This window comes from Mastacembelus armatus, chromosome 1 (assembly GCF_900324485.2).
Source record: "Mastacembelus armatus chromosome 1, fMasArm1.2, whole genome shotgun sequence".
Lineage (NCBI taxonomy): Eukaryota > Metazoa > Chordata > Actinopteri > Synbranchiformes > Mastacembelidae > Mastacembelus > Mastacembelus armatus.
In genome coordinates, this window is record NC_046633.1 from 2828009 (window position 1) to 2849064 (window position 21056).

The 21056-nt window shown below is 40.7% G+C and overlaps 2 protein-coding genes across 8 annotated transcripts in view; both read right to left on the minus strand.

The window, feature by feature from the left end:
- Positions 1-18: 18 nt before the first annotated feature.
- baiap2l2b (BAR/IMD domain containing adaptor protein 2 like 2b) lies at positions 19-9684 on the minus strand. 2 transcript variants are annotated; one of them, XM_026302919.1, is made up of 16 exons: positions 9413-9684; positions 9246-9305; positions 8898-9069; positions 7874-7949; positions 6900-6986; positions 5913-5974; positions 5262-5333; positions 4979-5068; positions 4749-4880; positions 4091-4195; positions 3083-3185; positions 2616-2823; positions 2237-2302; positions 1446-1794; positions 1294-1337; positions 19-845 (listed from the first exon to the last, which is right to left on the minus strand). In XM_026302919.1, the coding sequence occupies exons 1-16, from the start codon at positions 9487-9489 to the stop codon at positions 770-772; spliced, it is 1779 nt and encodes a 592-aa protein (XP_026158704.1). In that variant the 5' UTR covers positions 9490-9684; the 3' UTR covers positions 19-769. The 2 variants fall into 2 exon arrangements, with proteins under 2 accessions (XP_026158704.1, XP_026158705.1); XM_026302920.1 differs by lacking the exons at positions 8898-9069; positions 9246-9305; positions 9413-9684 and adding an exon at positions 8170-8472.
- dnhd1 (dynein heavy chain domain 1) overlaps positions 9679-21056 on the minus strand; it is a 30394-nt gene continuing 19016 nt past the window's right edge. For 5 of the 6 annotated variants that reach the window (XM_026302914.1, XM_026302913.1, XM_026302917.1 and 2 more), the window contains 20 exons: positions 19464-21003; positions 18976-19081; positions 18717-18831; positions 18417-18603; positions 18006-18108; positions 17629-17757; positions 17317-17508; positions 16704-17123; positions 16158-16581; positions 15895-15987; positions 15594-15767; positions 15012-15190; positions 13215-14210; positions 12948-13116; positions 12732-12806; positions 12080-12305; positions 11846-11937; positions 11618-11767; positions 10752-11377; positions 9679-10625 (listed from right to left, as the gene is read on the minus strand). In XM_026302914.1, the coding sequence (XP_026158699.1) occupies positions 10200-10625; positions 10752-11377; positions 11618-11767; positions 11846-11937; positions 12080-12305; positions 12732-12806; positions 12948-13116; positions 13215-14210; positions 15012-15190; positions 15594-15767; positions 15895-15987; positions 16158-16581; positions 16704-17123; positions 17317-17508; positions 17629-17757; positions 18006-18108; positions 18417-18603; positions 18717-18831; positions 18976-19081; positions 19464-21003 (6422 nt within the window). In that variant the 3' untranslated portion in view covers positions 9679-10199. The remainder of the gene's footprint in view (positions 10626-10751; positions 11378-11617; positions 11768-11845; positions 11938-12079; positions 12306-12731; positions 12807-12947; positions 13117-13214; positions 14211-15011; positions 15191-15593; positions 15768-15894; positions 15988-16157; positions 16582-16703; positions 17124-17316; positions 17509-17628; positions 17758-18005; positions 18109-18416; positions 18604-18716; positions 18832-18975; positions 19082-19463; positions 21004-21056) is intronic. The other variant, XM_026302915.1, reaches the window with a different exon arrangement.

Genomic DNA, 21056 nt, shown 5'->3' on the forward strand with positions numbered 1-21056 from the left:
CTCACCTCGCCTCCTCTCTGTGCCCTCCTCCTCCCTGCCTCCAATCAGATGATGTAGTAAATATAACGACATATAAAGTGAGCTCTGGAGAGAGAAAGGAACTGAGTACGAAATGATAATAAAAGTAAAACTTGAATAATAACTGCCTTTTTACTTATTCTTGCTCACAGTGAACACACAACCTTAAACTCACAAATTCTAACACAGTGAACAATGCAAAACATATCTATGACAGAGCAGCGACCTCAGTAATAGTAACACTATTACTGTCATGTCAGCAGACACATTTAGGATCAAATGTAAAACCAGTCCAGGTTGGATCTGAAACGATTGTTTCATTTTTATGTTGAGTTCTGTAAAATTTGTGTCACATGAACAAAAAAGACACAGCTTAAGCAAAAAAATTAAACTCGTCAGCTTAAAGGAATAGTTCAACATTTTAGGAAACAAATATAGCTTTGCAATGTCAATACAGCTCTCCTGTCTGTGCACTGAATATACTGCTGGAGCCAGGAGGCAGGAAGCTTAGACTGGAAGTGAAAAAGGCAAGCCTGGATCTGTTAAGAGGTAACTACATCACTTCTGCTTTTGGAGCAAGAAACAACTAATCTTATCTAACACTGTATGAAAAAAACTACCAAACTTTCATTTGCCCAGATGGCTCAAAGCCTTCACATTTTAGATTTGTCATCATATTATCCTGAAAACGTATACCCTGATGCCACAGACTGATCTGGTTACAAGCCCTGCCTGCATGAGCGCTGATGGATCAGTGGATTCGAGGAGCAGATCTGTCATTGGTTGTCGTGGGGCGAAGCTTTACAGTGGCAAATGGGTTTGTGCCTCTGAAATGAGATGATGGAAAATGAAACACAATACCACAACTGCTTTCTGCTAACACAAATAAACCACATGCACACACCTGCACACACTCGAGGTTGGAAAACTAACACCAAACCTTAGCCAGAGGATTCTGACCATGCCTAGTGAGTATACATCAGAAGTCCTACATTATTCTAATTATCCTCAGCAATTGTATTTTGTTTCTGAGGTGGACAAACCAGTGAAACCTGATACTTAATGAGGCCATTAAAACTCACAGCTGTTGCAACTACATCTCTACTACTGCTCGTGTTCCCGATACATGACTGATGCTTGTATGATTTGGTTTCACAGATAAAACACAAGCCAACAGATAGTGGAAAATACATGTCAGAATGTCAAAATGTCAAAAAAGACACTGAATTCAGGGAAAACATCTTTTTCTGCCAAACCACACACACTGAAAATTACCTGGGAAACAGTGGATTCTCAGGGGGCCCATGGGGTGATAATGCCTAAGAAAACAGAAGATTGTAGTAGGATTAGTACCAGTGATGCTTTTTACACACCAGAAGAAAATGAAACAGTTGAGAGGAAATCTTTTTATTTTCTCTGTTTGGTACCTGGACATCAGATGTCATTTCACCTTTCCTTTCTGGGAGGGGAGAGACTGGGTGAAAATCTGTAGAACCCCGGCTAAGATTCTGACTCGTTGGTGGAGGGGGAGGTGGCGGTGGTGGAGGAGGAGGTTGGTGTTCATTATAGCTCTTCATTTGACCAGGTTTTGTCTCTATATCTGGCTCCAGTTTCTTTTCGGGAAGTGGCGAGATCGGCCGGAAGTCTTCAGAAGCTCTACGATTGGGTGTGACCGGGGGCGGGACAGCTCCGTAGCTCTTGCCCTCTGATTGGTCCGTGTAGGTGTCAGTGGGTTCCAGCAGACTGTTCATACTGTGGCTTCTTACAGAACTACCACTGACGGGCCAAACAGGTACATAAACAAAATTTTAGTAATTCATACAATAACAGGAAATTAACAGAAACTAAAATCTCCTTTGCCAGTTCTGGGGTGGATACATGTCTGTTTGTTTTTTTCTTTCACAACAGCAATCTAAAGATGCATTTTAGATACTAGTGCAGACATTCTGCCGTGTGAGCCCTGTAAGACAACAATATTTTTCCTTGCTTAAAATTTTGATCTGTAACAGAACAGTGTTCCTCAAATTGTTAGGCAGGAGGTTCGTTGTTCGAGGACACTTCACACTTTAAGTGTAGACTCATTTTTAATGATGAGAGTCTCTTTAAATCACAGCTTAGCCTTTTCACATGTTCACTCTAACAGGCAAAAATATTGGCCATTATACCACAGGGGTGAACTGTTTCCAGCACCTAAAATTAGACTGACAGTAATTCTTACCTTGTTGCTAAAGTGCTGGAGAAATCCTCAATAGGAGCCACATAAGCAGCAGGGAACCAGCCCTGACTGGAGGAGACAACACAGCTACACATCAGCCAGCAGCAATAGATTTAATACATACTGTGTATTTCAGACCTGAAATTAACCTAAAATTACACTGGAGTGACTGATGAATGCCAAACACTCCGACAGTATAATGAGGTGAGGTTTCTCAAATGACAGTACTGCTACCATTTCAATTAGAACTACTTTTGTATTTCTCATATCTGTTGTTTTACTGTCACAGGTCATAAACCTGGTTATAAATTACTCAATTCCGTTGTAAAAACTCTATGGTTTCTGCACCTGCATACATACATCTAGTGCTTTAGCCACCCACCGCAGGCTGCTGTCAGTGCGTCCATACAGCCAGCCGTTGCGAGGCTCCTGGACCAGGACAATGACAGTCTCTCCCCTGTTGAAAGGTAGAAGCTTTGGGTTGGATGAGGAAGGGTGAGACACCAGGGCTCTCGTCACTCTCCCTCCTCCAAGACCCAGAGATTCTCCCACTGAGCTGGAGCGAGAACGGCTGGGGAGGGGAGAAGGCGCTGAAGGGGAAGGGAGAGAGAAAAGTCTGAGAAAAAACAGATTTCTGCTTTGTAATTAAACTGGTTTAAGTCAAATTAAAATAAATTCATGTGTGCAGAAACAATTCATGCAAAAAATAAATTTACTCAGTCCTGAAACTAAACAGGAAAACAGTAATACATTATGTTCATTTAATGCTGTAGAGGAAAATACTGCTTTTCTTCTTTCCAGAATCATATTAAAATGTAGAAAATGGGATTAGTACAGTCTACCTCCCACCTCTAGAGGGCACTCTGCCCAGCGCCTGTTGCTCCCTCCTGGCCCAGGACATGTCTTCATCTCTGGCTACAGTCTGCAGCAGGGAGCTCACTGAACCTCGCAGCTGGTCGAAAACAACATCCACAAGTTAAATGATGTGTTCACTCAATTACAACAAGAATTTGTTGCTGGAAATGGATTTAACTGGAGGACCTACACAGGGTCTTCTCATTTCTCTAGGCTCCTAATTTTCCTCACTTGTGTGTTACTCTCTGTCTTAGTCCATCCAATGTAAGATGTGAGAGAAAGGTGCAAGGAAAGGAAACAAGGAGAGAGGAATCAAGGCAACACATCTGTAAAGAAACCTGTCAGCTGATGACGAGAGCACAGCTGGATCAACTATCAGTCCTGAGGTGTTAAGAGCTTTGTGTGCTTTAGAGTTTGCATTTCACCAGGTAACATCATATACTGTCTCAGTATTGATCTGACTATAAGATTATCAGTGGAACAGGTGATATTGGGAAAATGACCAAAAGAAAAAATTTTCAAATGACTGAGAAAATTAGTTTTTTACGCTTCTTATATTAACTGGCCTTATTAACTGGGATCGAATCGTTTTAACTAAACACCAATAAAATCTAGAGTAGGCCTATTAAATTGCTAAAAAAAGATGACTGACAAGAACGAGAACACTGTCAAAAAACAGGGCTCCCTCTTACTAAAAAAACAGGCAGTGGAAAGTACAGCCATGTTCCTAATAATAACTTTTTCAAATAAAGACATTTTCTCTCCTCTGAAGGTGATAAAATTGGCCCTTGTTCCCTTTTGTACTGTTGCCCTGGTTGAGAATTTACAGTACCTTGAAATTTTTCCTAAACCTGTCACTGAGGGTTTGTTTAGAAACAGGTGGTATAAGACAAATAAATACAGCTTCTTCCAGGCTATGTAATGAATGAAACACTAATTTACTAAAGAATAAAGTTCCAGTTGGATAGAAATAATTTACTAAATCAGGTAAAATCTTAGTACCTGAGCCTCTTGGTCTGAATGAGTGGGAGTTCGAGGCCTTGACCCTCTGGTGTCATTCACCTTCTCCTTCCATCCCTCTGCCTTTTGTTGGAGAGATGCTCCAGTCTGAAAACAGATGACAAGTGAACACCTGAATAAATCTCAACCTGATCAGGCAGAAACAAATTCAATAGAAATACTTCAGTGGATGAGACAGTGGGCACTGAGACCAGATAATGAAGCCATATACAGTACATGTTATCAAATGGGTGTCTTAGACATGGCAGCTCAGAGAGAACATGTGACTGGTTCTGAGATAATGATGTTGGCTTGAGTAAAGTCACACCTGCACCTGGCAAAGGTCTCTGCATTAAAATCTATATTTCATAATCATAATGTATTAAAATGACTGTTTATTTACATTATTCACTAAATATCTGTTAAAAGAAGTGAAATGTACATCATCGCAAAAGGTCAATTTCCACATCTTCTACAATTTCTGCAATTATTCAGAGTACTACTCCATCAGCTGTACAATATCCTGCAACACGTGTCTCTGGGTCTCATTTTTTCTTGATGTATTTGAACGTGGCAGCTTTCTAAGACCAAAGAGCTGATGTTAAGACTCTCACTAAGCTGCTGGTTTCACTTGGTCAGTCTGTGTATAGTATGAGCTTACCTTGTTTATTAGGAAGAGTATTGACTGAGTTAGACCACAGTGCTTCTCTGCCAAAAAGCGATATCTCCTCTCCTCCTCCTTCAGGATCTCCTGCTGGCTCTGCCTCAGGTACAGCATGTAGTCGCTGTTCTCCTAAACACACACACACGCACTGAATAATGTCCCCAGATAGAGTATATAGAATTTCTATGTGTGTGTGTGTAGTCATATATGTATGTTTGTGTAAGTACCAGAGAGTCTCTGTAGGCTCCTCTTCTGAGCTGTTTCTCCAAAGCCTCTGCCTGGTTCCTCACCTCCAGCTCATACACTCTGCGACTACCCTGCAGTGCAGCAAACAAAATGATTTAAGAACTCTAAAAAACTGTTCATTATAACTTTTCCTGCATTTGTTCACAAGCACAGCTATGTTAGAACTACTGTAGGAGGATGACATTAATATATCTATATACCTATGCTGAGCTGTCACACAGCTGCCTAATACAATAAACTAAAGAAACAGGTTCCCTCTCTTACACCAATGTATTCCTCATCCAGCTTGACATTCTTCTCCATGGCTTGCAGCACTTCTACTTGGAACCACCGGAACTGTAGCAGAAAGAGAAGTGATGTGTTTGTGATGTGGCTCTGTCATTATGAAAACTGGCTCCTTGTTCAAAAAGCAACTTTCTTTATCCGGTTGATGGTTTCGTTTTACTAAATCTATACACAAACGTGCTCTGCTCTCAGGCCAACTTTTTAATCATAGGTTATGTTTGGCTCATTCACATGACTAAACGCCACCACATTTAAAGACAAGGTTTCAAGTGACACTATGAATGTTAAACCACCGGCGGATGGAAGCAGGATATGGCCTTTCAAAAGTAAAGCTTAGGTTTGGGCGACCAGTTCATGCTGAGTGAGTCTACCAGGGATCTTACAGACATTTCCTAATTCAGAAAATACTCAAACATTATAGGAATTATGCTTTGCCTTATTTGTGATATTATTCTTTTTAATTACAGTTCTTCTTATTGTCCTACCTCAGTTGTGCCTAACATTAGTTTAAATATGGATCAGCAAGCAGTGAAAAAACAAAAAGCCTTTAACAAAAACAATTTAAAAGGGACGATTTAGGATGGTGTATTTCTAGGAATGTTGGTTTTATTGACTAAAGATGGTACCGACCACTCCCTCCATCTCTGCAGTGAGTCTCCTCTGGGTTTCTGATATCTGGATCAAGACATCCCCTGTTTAAAAGAAAAAGACCTGGATTATTTAGAGGTTTGACAGGTCAACCATGGGCCAGATCAATACACATTTAAAACCTGCTGCCACAATTTGAATTATCAGGAAAACCTATGATACTTTAGAAGGTCTGAACGGTGTAGATGGAATTGTACTTCCTGATAATATTATCTTGTTATAAGTACAACACAATGTCCATTTGGAATAAAAAAGATTCTCTGACATTTTGTGTACATTACAAATGAAAGACAGTATTTTAGCATGGATGTCAGTAATTTGTTACACAATATGACTTTAACACAATTCAATACTGCTCAAGTCATCTAGAGAGTCTTTTGATCGAACTAACTGGGCTGCTATGATAGTGGAAAGTTAGCCAAGGCCTTTATACTATCACTGCCTCTGGTCTTGTCTATTGTCATGGATTGTGGCTGGGTTAATGAATTGAGCGCAGCTGAAAGACTGTCCCCATCAATAATTCAGAGGCTGTCATGCAATAGGGCTTCTGGTCACGCTGTGGCTCCCTGACCTTCTCAGTTAGCAAACCCAGCAGAACCACTTGTCATGTTGTGCTACCACCGATGTATGAGCCCACACACTGTCAATAGGGATGTGTTAGCATATTGGTAATTACTGCTAATAGTACAATTACAAGTACTCAGGTCAGAGTGAAAGTGAAGATTTTGGAAAATATACATTCACTCAGGACTGTGCACATATACACACAAATCAAATACACATGCTGCATAAGAACACACCTTACTGAGTGTGGTGTCGTACAATCTAGGATCAGAATGACTGGGATCAACACTACCTTAAACACTTGGCCATCTCTGGAGGACAATTCTGTGTCTATAATAAATGCAATGATTTGAGGGTGAAAGACGGAATAATGAATCACACCTACCAACACACACCAGCACTTACCCAGAGAGCGAGATGAAAGCGTGTGAAGGGCCTGGTCACCCATCTTAGCCACAGCACTAAAGTAGGCCTCGCTGCAAACAGCTAAGGCTGAAGTACACATAGAGATACACACAAACGCACAGCAGCCCAAATGATTTTCACATGTTTAACATTATAAACCTGTGAGCTTTGGAGTAATATCACAGCCAAATGAATTAGTCCTCACTGGGTCAGTGAGTTCTGCTCTTATTCATTTCATTCACACAAGCCTCAGAGGGCTGACACATGATATGTGATTCTGGTCTAGGAATAGCCCCATGCCAGTGGGTATAGTTTTACCACACTGCCTTGTTGCCTTGTGTCTGTTTTTTGTTTAACCAGGCGGAGAGGAGCATAAATGATACATGCTGCTCACCCAATTACCTACGTACCACACATGATAAGGATTGTGATGTCAGACAAAAAAAACACACAATGGGGCACAACAGAGGTTCTATTCTAAACTTTGTTGGCTTGTGCTTTAAAGAAAAACCATTGTGCTTTGCTGACGCAACAAATAACTCAGGTAAAACAATGTAAGTATCACAAACAAGTACTAAACACTTAGAAATATATGATTTCTTTCTGGATTTTGCTACAGTAAGTTATGACCTCCTTAATGTCCCAGTAGTTCTTTTTTATGTATTATGTCCTCTTGTCTACTGTATTACATATTTTACACATTAAGTGTTTTTATTTCTCTGCCGTGGCAGGATGACGCTATTTATTCAAAGAAGTATTTGCATCTTCTGGAATAAACAAATGACATAACTGCCATAAAGTTTAATTGATCATATGGAAATATAAGTAATTAAAATGTTAAAAAGTAATATATGGAAGGTGTAACTTAAAACAATCAACATGACTCTTAATAAATGTCTGTGTCTGTCTCATATACATTCACATGTATGCATATATACACACAGATTTAACCACTGACTCACAAACTTACTGACCTTGGAAAGCTTTGACGTAACTGTTTCCTAGAGCAACAAGCTTCTGGAGGCCTGGATTAAAGTGCTCCATCAGGCTCTACAGTAAGATTTGCATAGAAATACAAAGGATCCAAACAGACCGACACACCAAAACAAATGGTTGTGATTTGAAGTGTTATTGTAAACACATGAATCTGAAAGCCTCCAAACAACGTTTAAACATGAATTATAATTCTTCTTTTGAAATACTGTATAACATGTAAATTGTATAACAAGTGCCCCCCATCGAGAACAAAGAAATGACAGGAATTACTCACCGAATAGACATTTAGAGTTGATCTGTGAAGTTGATCACTACTGGCTCCTGACATAATGACCAGTTTAAATGAATATATAAACTTCAAACTAAGTAAAAGCGTCAAAAATCAATGTCAGTAGCAGAACAAACGTCTGTAGAGTCTGTATTCCCATTCAAAATACAAACTTCCCTCAAGCGTTTCTTGTCCTGCGTGCATCAGTGAGAGTCACCCTAATTGCAGTCCCACTGTTTCTATTGTTCCTTCAAAGGCCAAGAAAATCTGTCTGATACAATGACAGTGCTTTGCTCCCTCTCTTTTCCTTTTTCTCTTCTAACTGAGAAAAGGGAAGAGAAACGGGAGCAGCCACCAATGTGACCAGGCCAAGTGAATTATTGATTGGAGTCCTGAAAGGAAAGGCAGCTGCCCATTTATCTATGACGTAAACTCACACCTAAGGAACTACCTCATCAAGCTGTTGAGTTAAAAGTGTACATATTAAATAATTACATGCATTCAAATGTACTATATGTTGATTTTGTTGATACGTCAGACACACACCATTCTTCTAGAATTCTTTTTATTATTTATCAAGTAGCAGAAATACACAATATACAAATATCATATGAAGGAGGTTTGAGTCTGCTCTACCCAGCGGGTGTGACCGTGTCTTTTAAGTAGGCAGTGTCATCAAAGATGACCTCCTCACCATCGCCCTTCTCCTCCTGTTGCTTTTGACAACGACTTACAGTTTCCAGCACAATTTTCAGACGCCGATCAAGAGCAGCAAGATGGGCCTCTGATAGAAGTGGAGCTACACTATGAAGAGGATCACGAGAGAGAGAAGCCCGCATGACATCACTGAGACAATACTGAGGCAGAGACAGGAGACGCAGGCGTAGCCATGTAGAGCGACGTATTCTGAAGAGAGATTAAAGTTGGGGAAAGAACAGTTTTCTAACTTTGGAGCAATCGTTGCTTTTTATGACCTTAAGTTGATACTGAAAGTGATTTATTTTTCTTGAGACAACAAGCATTTCACCAAACAGATTAAACTCAACTGTGCCAAGTAGAATATGTTTCATTGCTGTTTGTACCTGCAGCATTGTTCTAGTGGAGCTAAGATTGAAGGCTCATCTTTGGAGTGACGCCCAAATCTGCAGCAAGGACAGACCCAGAGTCAGTCAAGTCAACCAAGCATTTAAATTAGATAAATCTGGCAAGCTCCTTAACAAAAACACACACACACACAAATAATACTCACGCCCTCCCATTGTCAAGGTGAAGCAGGAAAGTATTGTTCCCAAACTTCTCAAATGTTTCATAGTGATGTCTGTCCATGTTACCTGGAGCAAGAGAAATAACTGTTTACTATCATCAACCATTAATCACACACCTCCTTTGCATAACTATCTAGAATAAATATCCTCTCATACAGATATTACAGAATTTATTTAATCCCAGAGGAGAAATTCAGGTAAAATTCAGGCACTTCTGGACAGAATTAAACATACAGGAGGAAAACAGATGGTAACTGGCACAGTTTACCAGTTGGTTATTCAGTCATTTCAAATATATTTTTACTTCATCAGGTACAAACAACAGAACAAAGTTAAGAGTAGATGGTGAAAATAGAAAATAGATGGTTAAAATATGTCATGTATATATACACACACTGATTTAAGGGACTTGTGTTTCTGCAACCACGTGTCTTTTGAAAAACCTTTTATGTTTACATGCTTTAAATACATAAACACAGCCCTCAGCTGATCATTTGAGCTGTAAAATATTTTTGGTCAAGCACACAAATGACTACACAGACAGTGTGTTTTAATGAATATTAGAGTTCAAAGGAACACACTGTGTACACACATTATACAGTAACCACAACTGGTTTAATGACAGTTACAAGAGTGTACATGTGTGTAGAGACTCTTTTTTTATTAATACAGGGTTGTTTATTCTACAGGCAGAAAGCACCATGAATCACTGTATTTAAGGGTCAGTCTGATCCATCACAGCAGAAAAAACCAGCCGGTCAGACACAATAATCAGAGCATACTCACTAGCCTCACTCTTCTCAAACTACACAATACAGGATTTAGCCTGGCATGAAGGGGAACCTTAGTGATAATATTAACATCTGCAAGTCCCCAATCTCCCATCTCTCTCTTTTCATCCAGATAGAGTGGGCAGTGGTAGACTGGTAACTGTGGTGCAGTCGATACAGCATCTGAGACTTTCACATTGCTAATGTCTGTTAAGTATGAACTTCTACAAGGGAAGGTATCTCGTGCAGTATTTCTGCTCCTGACTTGAGCCTTGACAGAAACAAGAGGCATTGAGCATGACTGCTGAAGGACTGTGTCCTGTAGTGCTGCTAGCTGCGTATCCCACGATGCCCCTCTTAGCTCCAGGCCACATAAATAAACAGCACCAAGGGGAAGTACAGCTGGGTATGTACTATCACTCAGAACCTGGAGAGACAAAAAACACTGATAATCATCCTATAGGACCTGCAAATGGTTAGAATATGAGGAGATTCATCCACTGACCTCCAAAGTAAAATTATAAGCCACTGTAGCATGATTAATATGCTTTACCTGAAAATGTAGTTCTATGTCACTGATAAATTTGCGATTTACTTGAGTGGCCTCTCTGATCATTGCTACCAGAAAGCCTCTGGCATTTTTGAAAGCAGACAGTCGATAGGCACCAGCTGGATCTGAAGTGTTGTGGTGCCAGAGATAAGCACTGAGCAACTCTGCCCTCCTCTCCAAGTGAGACAAGTCTCTGAGCTTGAGGAGAGAAGCAAAGGTCGGTGAGCTGTATTGAACAGGCTGTTGGAGCTGTGAGAGGAGCAAGGACACCAAATCAATGAGATCACGCCACTCAGCCTGAAGAAAGTCGCGTATGGGACTGTGAGAAGCAACTCCTGCATTTATAACTGTGTTGTCGTTCTTGTTTGCAAGGTCACTTTTCAGAGCTTGCAGTCTGTCTCTAGCACAGTTATAGGCTGGCATCATGGTGGGCTGGTTTAGTTGGGTGTAGACACTCCTCACAATTCCCAGAGGAGCCTGGGAGGCCTGCAGTAGTTTATTCAAATTGTGGCTATTGATTTTGACCATCTCAGCTGCCACAGCCACATTGAAGCCCAGCACAAGGGAATCATTGGTGGTTGGTGAATCCTGAAGACCATGCTGCGAAATCTCCAGTAACTCTGACAAATCTGATAACATGAAACACAGAAAAAAAATCATTACAATGTCCTTAGACCAGAATAGTTGGCAAACAGAAACGCCCAATGTGACTGCCATGTTTGTAAACATGACTACTTGTTTGTAAAAATTATTTAGAAATGTAATGATGACTTGCTCTACATAAAATCTTCAGTAAAACATTTCATCTTGTTCATTGTGTCGTCAATTAGCTTATAAAATACAGTACTATTATAAAGTAGTTTGGTTACCAAGGTGGCCAGGTTTGTTGATAATATTTAAGAGGATGTGTGGTCCACTGCCCCACAGAGGTGACGCTCTGCTGAGGCAGGTATTGGCGACACCCTCCACCACCTCTAAATCTGCAGAGTCTAGTACATGGCCACCATGCACTAGATTGACTATGAAAGAAAAGTACATGGTTAAAGCATTCAGTAATGCAACTAGAGGGTCAGTTTTATCCATTAATGCTGCCTCACCTGCTATATACTGCAAAGCCTTAGTCTTGTCATGGCAGAGACTGACAATGCAATTGTGTGCATCGACCAAAGCCAAGAGGTCATCCTGACTCCTTGGGAACAGAAACAATCCACATACAATCCATTATGACATACTGATTTTGCTTTATTATTACGAACACTAATGCTGATGCTTATTATTATTATACTTAAGTATCATTACTTATTATACAGCATGTGGGATCCTTTTCTCACCAGTTGTAGATTCTCCCCTGGCCTAGGTATTTATAGGTTTGTCTCTGTAGTAGGACAGAGTGGAAGATGGCACAGCGGACAAGGAGCTCCACATTGTCTGCTGTGACATCCAACAGTGATTGACATTGTATAAGAGATACCACCTCTCTCAAGGAGCAGCTCAGCTCTTCCTTCAGATCCAAAGGAGAGTCACAGACCAGAGGCAGTGCACACATTCGCAATGCAGCTGTTTAATAATAAAAATAAATATTATCAATCGCAGTCATTATTCCAACCTGAGCAAAACCAAGACAAACAAAGGTTACTGTTTTACTTCAACCAATAAATTATATCATGAAGAAAAAATAAAAACTTAGAGAGTAAATCACAGAAAATGTGAGATTAATATAGAGAAAATTATATACACTACATATATGTAGTGTATATAATATAGTATACTACTACTACTCTATTTTCTCAGACTGCACACCAATGTCATGAGTGTATTTTGATCGTGGAAGCTAATGGACCAACTGATCCTCTGTATTCAACATTATTTCTAGCTTAGTGTCAAGTGATCATAGGCAAACCAAAAGACTGGCTCATTTCCTAAACTGGAGCTATGGTGAATGATCCTGAACGGGAGACAGTGATGACAAAATGACAGACCCACCTGGAAGGGAGTGTGATGTATGTTCTTGAGTTATAAACCACAATCGGAAGCATGGGTGAACAAGGCGTCGCTCATCTGTGCAGTAGGTAAAGGTCATCAAGCAACATGCAAACAGTTAGAAGGACAGATTCATTTTTGGTTGTAATCTAAGGATGTCTCAATAAAAATGAAAAATGACAATGGCAATCTAGTTTATACTGCTTCTTGATGGCCCACCTGAAGAGCCTGAATGGCTAAGGTGAGCCACTACTTTATCATCCCAGTGTTCCAAGAGGTGACAGTTGTTGAAAACCAACCAGTGACCATCTTTAACTGCCTTGTCCAGCGCTGAGAGGATGAGATCTCTGTCATACAGAGCCCCCAAAGAAATGACTTTCACTTGAACCTAAAACATTAAGGAATACATTACTACTACTACTACTACTACTACTTGCTTCCACGATTAATTTGAACATAGATATAGATTAGATATAGATATATTACCTTCTTTGTCTGTGCAACACAATGGGCCAGTTTGTTTATTAAGTAAAGAGGCTGAATGCTCGTCCATTTATCTCCACTTGGACTCGGATGTGCAAGAATGATGGGTCCCTCGTGTTTGACGAGATATTGTGAGAGAGCCTCTGGGTTCCCATTGTGAGGCACCTCAGACCCTGCCATCTGTCCAGGCAGGCAGAAGTTGCAAGTGGCTAGGTCTTCTGCTAGTCCCTCCAGGCAGTTCGGAAGCATGGTCTTCCAGAGGAGAGCCCGCTGTAGCAGGGTCAGATGGGCATGAGAGCGACAAGGCACATCTCCAACCACAGTAGAGGAAGGAAATTGTAGGTACTCCTGCCACTGTTTGGGGGAAGTGGAGAGAGAGGCAATAAGTCCTCTGAAGGAAGGGATCTTCTCTAACAAGAGGAGTTCTGAATAGATATGAGGGGGTATCCAGGTGGGCCGTGAACTTAAGGACTGTGAGGAGGTGCGAGTGTGTTGGAGACCCCTGAGAAAAGCCACCCTCTCACCCTCAGAACAGAGCTGGTTGTGTTGGAGTAGAGCTGTAGACACCAGCAGCTTCAGAACAGCAACATGACTCTTGAAGAGACAAGGCCTGTAATGGGCCAGCAGCTTGGCTACCATCCTGTTTGTGATCTCTGGTACCATGCCCTCTAGCACTTTTCCATTGCTATGTGACACTAATCGCCCACTCCTCACAATGAAAGCCTGTTGCATAACTGTGATAAAGGCACGGAGGGAAAAGTAGTAGGCAGATGAAAGCCGGGAGACGTCTTGCAGAACCTGGTAGAGGGCAGCAGCCAGCCTCATTAACTGTCGAGGAGCAGCCACTAAAGCTTCATGGAACTCCAGCTCCTTACTTAGCTGCTGGATCTCATCCTGCAGTTTCTTCATTGCCTCTTGACTAGCAGCCATGCGGGGGAGAAATTCAGAGTCGTGCAGCAATGAAGGGTCTGACTGCAGAATGTAATCCAACAGGGCATCCTAAGAAAATAGCATGTACAGTTAACTGATGTACAGCAGCTATTAACATCTGATAATTATTCTATTATATATCATAATCCATATGCATGTTCCATTGCAGAGAAGGATTGCACTATACTCTAATGACTTATAGAAAATAGCTTGCTCATTTATTGACCAGGATCACAGTGGCAGCTTAGAAAAATGCAGAACCCATTCTCAAAAGCCAAAGCCATGATTGGTATAAAGTAGGCTGGGTGTCATGTTCTTTGTCTTGAGGGCCACTAAGGAAAGCCACCTTCTTACAACACATCATGGCAGACTAAAGGTCTCTTTACAACTGCAGCCCCGGTAATGACATAATGGTCCTGAAAGCTCAATGCATTGCAACCTAAGAAAACACATGCAGATATAAGAAAACATCAGACTATCAGACTTCATACTGGATGTTCAGATAAAATATATTCACCTTTTTTGAAGAAGTTTTGTGTTTTCTATATTTTGCTGTGTTCTGTATTTTGAGTTCATTTTATATTTTGTTTCCTCACATTGCTGTGTTTTAAACATTGCACCTTATCAAACTGATGATGTTTTTTGTAATTAGCATGTTTGCATCTGTATGTTTTCTCAGCCTGCAGCATGTCATCTCTCAGGACAACTGTGCAGTGTAGATACAGTAATTCTGCCAGAATGCAGCTCGTCTGCACAACATATATTATAAGATTAAAATCATAGATATCAGTTAGATCAATGAGAAAACTCCAGAGCAATTTAGATGAAGCACCTTTTGCTTCATATGAAGGTAAATACTGGTTTCATCACCTCTTCTGTGGCCAGTTTCTCCTGCAGCAACTGCTTATCATTTTGGAACTGTAAGTGATGAATCAGCAGATTTTTACACTCAGACTGCAGCAGCTGTGTCAGCATCAGCTCCTGGATCTCCTCTGAGCTCAAAGAGAGGTCAACCACATGTACCTGAGCCAAGATGGACGGATGGATCTCTACGGAACAAAAGCAAGAATACATACTTAACCACTACCTTCAGAGGAGTTACAAGAATATATTTCCAAAACAGCTGTTTCCTGTCCATTACTTTCTATTTTTATATAGCATATTAGAATCTATGTCTTCATGAAATTGCAACTTATTTATTGTTGTATTGATTGTACTGTATCATCTTCAAAGAATGCTACAGCGCCAACATAAAAATATCAAACTAAAACAATGTACCAGAATGAAACATAAACAGCAAAAACAGCCACAAAGGACATAATTTAACACCTGGGTGAGTAAAACATTTACATTTACGCTGATAAGTAAATATCAATATCGCTTGTTCTTTCACTATAGAAAAAATGCCAATATGACTAATAGCAACATATTTACTCCACACATTGTTCTTACTATTGTAAAGCAGTGTCACAGGCAGATGGGTGCTAAGCAAGAGGCAAAACCCAGGGTGGGTTGGTTGAACATGTTTCAACCCCAGATGGCAACATCCAGCAGGGCGGGCCAATCTGGCCAGGAAATGTGGACTGGGTATCACACGTTCCACATGAGTTACCAAAACTCTGAAACCTCCAAAACAAAAAACAAAACAAAAGGTTTGAATGAGTTATGCCTGAAAAAAGAAACTGTACATTTGGGCATTAACAATTAACATTTGAACCAAATATCATAATATTTTCTTTTTCCTCTAATTCACCTTTCTCTGCAGCCTGGTCAAGCTTGTCCAGGAGCTCTGGATCACTGGCACAAATCACCATCCCACACTCGGTCTCGAGGTTGGCATTCTCTCCTACAGATCAGACACTTATTATGCAGTGGTTTGAAATTTTTAAATTACAATTTCAGTTCAAATCATATTTTGTCTATGGTGCTTATAGACTACAAAAGCCTTAAACTTTTGTATAATGCAGGATGCAACATGTGGTCAAATACCAGAACAGATGTTTTGAAGGAACACACCTGTCATGAGCCACTTCTGAGAGGTTATCTCTAGATGTTGCTGGGTGTCTGCCAATAGAGGCCACCGCTGAACCCAGGCACTTCTGTAGCCCCACAGAAGTAGCTTGATCAACAGTCTGGGAGACACTTTGTCCTGGAGGTGCCGCTCATTCATACCTAATGCTTGAGCCAGAGGCAGCTGCAGCCTCTCAGACACAGGGATGGGAAAACCATGAGGGAGGTGGGGAGGTGCAGTATCTGAGTGTTTAAACAGGGAGGCTCTCGGGTCCTTAGGGTTTATGTTTATGCTTCCTGTCTTACATAGCTCTCTCCACTTTTTGAGTAGTTCTCTGCGTACATCAGGTGCAAAAGGGCCTAAATAAGCAATGACTGCAGCCAAGATGAGTGAATCCCCTGATAGGTTTTGGTTTTGTAACTCTGCATCCTGAAGGGAAAATAAAGAAAATCATATTAAATAAAAAAACATTATTAAGCAATAACACCAAATATGAAATTAAGTTAAATGTTTAAGTGGCATGTACAGCATATTTGTAAATTCTGTATTACCTGAGCAGATGCCTTCCAGTCCCTGACATGTGTCCTCAAATGACTAGCAGCTGTAGCAGCTCTTCCTTCCATGATCTCAGCTTTGTGCAGTTTCAGCAGTTGCTCCTCTAGGTCCTTTTGTACAAACTGTAACTGAAGCATAACATCCTCTAGTCGACGGCATGCGTCCTCCTTGTCCTGCCTGGCTAGGTGCAGCTGACCTCGTGCCTCTTCAGCCACCACCTCCAAATGCTGCTTGATCAACAGTTTGTTTTGCATGCAGCAGCATTCGTATATAGCCTGGACCCATCGACACAGGGACTCACAGGCCTGGCTCACTTCTCGTACAGACTCAGGCACAAACTGGGCACTGTTGACTATCTGGCCGAGCTGCTGTAGCTGTTCATTTGTTAGACTGTTTCGGTCAAAAAATTCCAGCTCCTGTGAAACAGAGATTATTGGCATAACTGAAATAACAAAACCATTTAAACCATTGAATTTATAATATATGCAAACCTACAGTGGCAAATCAATTGGTTTTTACCCCAGTGTAATATTAGAGTATTATGTTTAATGTGTTGACAGTTGCAATCTTTGCTGCAGCTTATTCCAAAACGTATTTTATTCTACACACCTGGAAGAAGTTTGATTGTCCAAGAAGTTGCTTAGCACTCTCCCAGCCTGGTGGACTATTAAACAGCAAACAAATAGCATCCATGATTTTCACCACACGTTCAGGTGGATCTCTGTAGTGGCGCACCTCCTCCAGGTCAGATGGATTCAGACACTTAAGGGTCTTAAGGGCCGCCAGGAACATGTATCTCTCCTGGAAAAAGGTACTTTTTACTTTCAATGTATTAAACTGTTCCAAGAGATTTCACCACCTGATATAATTAATAAATAACCTAACAATGATAAAAATATTATGTAAACTTTATCATTTCACCAGTTCCTGGGCCTGGTTAATCTGCTTTTCCAGGTGAAACAGTTTGACTTCCTTTACAAGACATTTCTGTTGGGCTTCCTGAAGCAGCCTTTTCTGGTCGTCTACAGCTCTTAGGAGCTCCTTCTCACGCTGTAGGAGAGAGGAAGGGAACATTGCAGTAATGCAGATGTCTTACTTCATGATGGTCATTTGAAAATTAATAAACAATAGTTTATTCATTTATTATTATTTTTCTTCAGCATATATAATACATGTGACTGTGATGGCCAATAACATTCTGGTAGTATAGAAACTGTGGCAGTCAATAGTGCTGCAACCTTACACAGAATATTGATCTTATCAGGCTTACATATAGGTGGTGAATTGCTCTACAATACCTGGCGTGTCTCAGCAACCTTGTCTTGCAGTATTTTTAAGTGCTGCTTGTGCTGCACAGCTGTGATGCTTATGATATCCAAATGGGACAGAATAGAGGCAATTCTGAAACATTAAAAGTTATTACAAATTCGCATGTAACCAACCCAGCAACAAATTAAAAGGCTATGTTTCAACTGTGTCAAGCTATTGTTCAGGATGTAGTCTGAGGTGCAAGTGTGTTGGGCTGTGGGATAATTAATTAGTAATGCACCTGATTTTGTTTTGTTTGTTACTCAGAGGTAGAGTGTAGTGTTTATTACTTAAATAAAACTAGGTCACAGTAGTATCATCACAAATGTATTGGTTTTTGTTAAACAGCAAATTAAATGCTGGAGATACAGGAAGAAAAAGAGGAAAAAAACAGCAACTACCTGTTGGCTCGGTCCTTCCATTGTTTGTGCAGGTGTTTGCAGATGTAACCAAAGTGGGAAATGAATTCCATATAGGTCTGGGGAGTAAAAGGCTGGGCTCTTAGAAGGACAGAAGCATACTGACATGCAGAATGATGGACTCCTGCCATAGCCACAGACAGACTGGCCTCTGAGACTTCTCTGTTCACTGAATAAACAGAAAAGGAAAAATTATATGTCTTGGTACAGCACTATAATAACACTGCTAGTAAAAAGATCTAAATGAGATGGGTATAGACTAACTTTGGCAGTGTGACTCACTTTTGTAGGGACTGCTTTTGAGCCATTTAAGAGCAGCTTCCACTAAAGACTGGCTGGACCATGGCTGGTACACCTCGACACAGCAGCTGCAGCTCAGGGCTTTGGTCATTTGTTTCTGGATGATAAAAGTTAAAAGGTCACCAATTCAGACCTGCTATTAAAAATGGGATTTAGATATGTAATGGTGCAACCTGCACTCAACAACCTGTGGTTGAAAACTTATGTAATACAAGAAGAATTTTTCACTGAAAATATTTACTTTCCAACTATGAGTCCCACTGTTGGCAGGTATCTGAATGGTGCCTGACATGGTGAGTGACATCAACAGGAACACATGGACATTTCTGTGGATGTGGCTCAAGTACCTTTGTTGAGAGAAACAGACTGATTGTAGCTTAAAATGTACATGCATCATGTTTTCCAAATAGTTACTCTAAGCAGTTAGACAATTTTCCTGTAAATTCTTTCTTGTGAATGGTTTTATATCACCATGATCATACCTACAGTACTAACTGAATGGAATTAGTGATGAATGTCCATACAACACACATTTTATTATTGTATGTTGTTACTTATAGCATGTTATCATTATATAACTTGTGGATATCAGTAAATTGCAAATGTACACTGAATACGCTAATTGTATTTTTAAGTCTAATCCTCCAATTTAACAATCTCATGAAGCTGAGTGGTAACAACTACAAGCTCTAGCATGAAGAATAAAATGTCACATGTCTTTTCTCTTACTTCTCAAACATCCAACTATCCATAAGGTATCTTCTTGAGTTTTTCACAGCAGTCACTCTGGAAACAAGGTTCCTCAGTTCCTCTTCTGTGTAGAGTGCTGGGTAGGTTCTGTGAGCCATCGCCACCAACAGTTCTTCTCTAATAGACTGTTTAATTTCCTCATGGACCAGTATAATAACTTTGCCTTCATCTACTCTAGTTCGATTCCCAGCTTCCTTTAGGATTTCATGCAACTTAGTCTCATTACCACAATGTACCTCCATCAACTGGTAGCCTGTAAAGTAGGCTGCTAAACGCACAGTGGTTTTACGGCCTGTGCCTCTGTCTGAGCCAATCAGTACTCCATGACCTCCAGGTATGAGCAAAGCCCTGAGGATATGCAACAGCTGATTCATTCGCTGTCTGTGTACGATGCAGCTCGATGTAAAGTTGTAGCTATAATTGTCATGTCCTTTGTCATTTTCACTTCTGTCCATAAGACCAGAAAGTTTCTGCTGCAGTGTATCAAGGTCTTGCTCCGTGTAACTACATTTGAAATTGCTTTGCAGATTAACTGAGTTCAAGACCTCTGAAATTTCAGGCCCATATAGAAGCTGAGGCATTATGTCCTCCATATGTTGAAGTGTCTTGTGCAGATGATGCTTTTTTAGGCTTGCCTCTTCTGAACAACTGTTTTCAGACAGAAAGGAAGGTTCAGTCGAGGTATAGTCTTTCTTTATTTCAGAGTGGCCAGCCACGTTTGGCTCTTGTGACACACTTAGAGTATCTGGACCTATTTGCTTAAAGATTCCTGCTGACTCCCTGGGTAGTGTGGGAATGGCAAGGTTTATGACAGTGGGTGAGACCTCTGTACTGTCAGGGTAGGACTTGACCAATTTACTTCCATAATGTGTTGTTGCCACCTTGGCTATGAGTGACACAAGAATTTTGCTTTCATCATCTGAGCATAATCTATCACTGAAAGTACGCATGCACTCATGCATCCAGAGATGTACTACCTTAACAACGGATGCTGTAGATGTTTGCATGACTGGAGGACAGCCTGGTAGTGCATAGTCCTCCTTCTGCATTGTCCCTGCATTGTTTGGGATGTTAGGCTGCCACAGGTACATCCCCTGAAAAACCTTCTGCAGGTCACAGTGGGAGAACATGAAATGGGGCCTCTGCACAGTAGGCAGGAATTGCTCACACACTTCCTGATACAGATCTTTAGTTGCATTGATAATACAACCTGCTATATCCTCGACACTTTGCTTAAATGGTATTTCTTTAAGCCAGCTTTGTAGCCTAGGAGAATGAATAGACAATATAACATCTATAGATAGGCTAGGGAGCACAAAGATGGAGAACAGGCGTGACAGCCGGGAGGATATCACATTACTGTCATTATTGCTCAATCCAGAGACACAACAGGTAGCCATGTAGCCAACGGCAGCAGAATTCAATAACTTGAAACGATAGGTATCAAATGTTAATATCTCTCCCTTGGAAATACTCTGTCGTAGCAACTCCAGAGCCATCGATGCCTTCCCAGATACATCTGTCAAGAAGAATTACAGAAATGTTAATCTTATAAAGTTTTAGGAAGAGCAA

Bases quoted from the DNA above. Each gene is read 5' to 3' on its own strand.
- baiap2l2b (XM_026302919.1), bottom strand. From the start codon at position 9,489: ATGGACAGACATCACTATGAAACATTTGAGAAGTTTGGGAACAATACT. The intron at 4,881-4,978 runs GTACTTACACAA...GTGTGTGTTTAG, and splicing joins GAGCCTACAGAGACTCTCTG to GAGAACAGCGACTACATGCT. The intron at 1,795-2,236 runs GTAAGAATTACT...TTGGCCCGTCAG, and splicing joins TCCAGCACTTTAGCAACAAG to TGGTAGTTCTGTAAGAAGCC.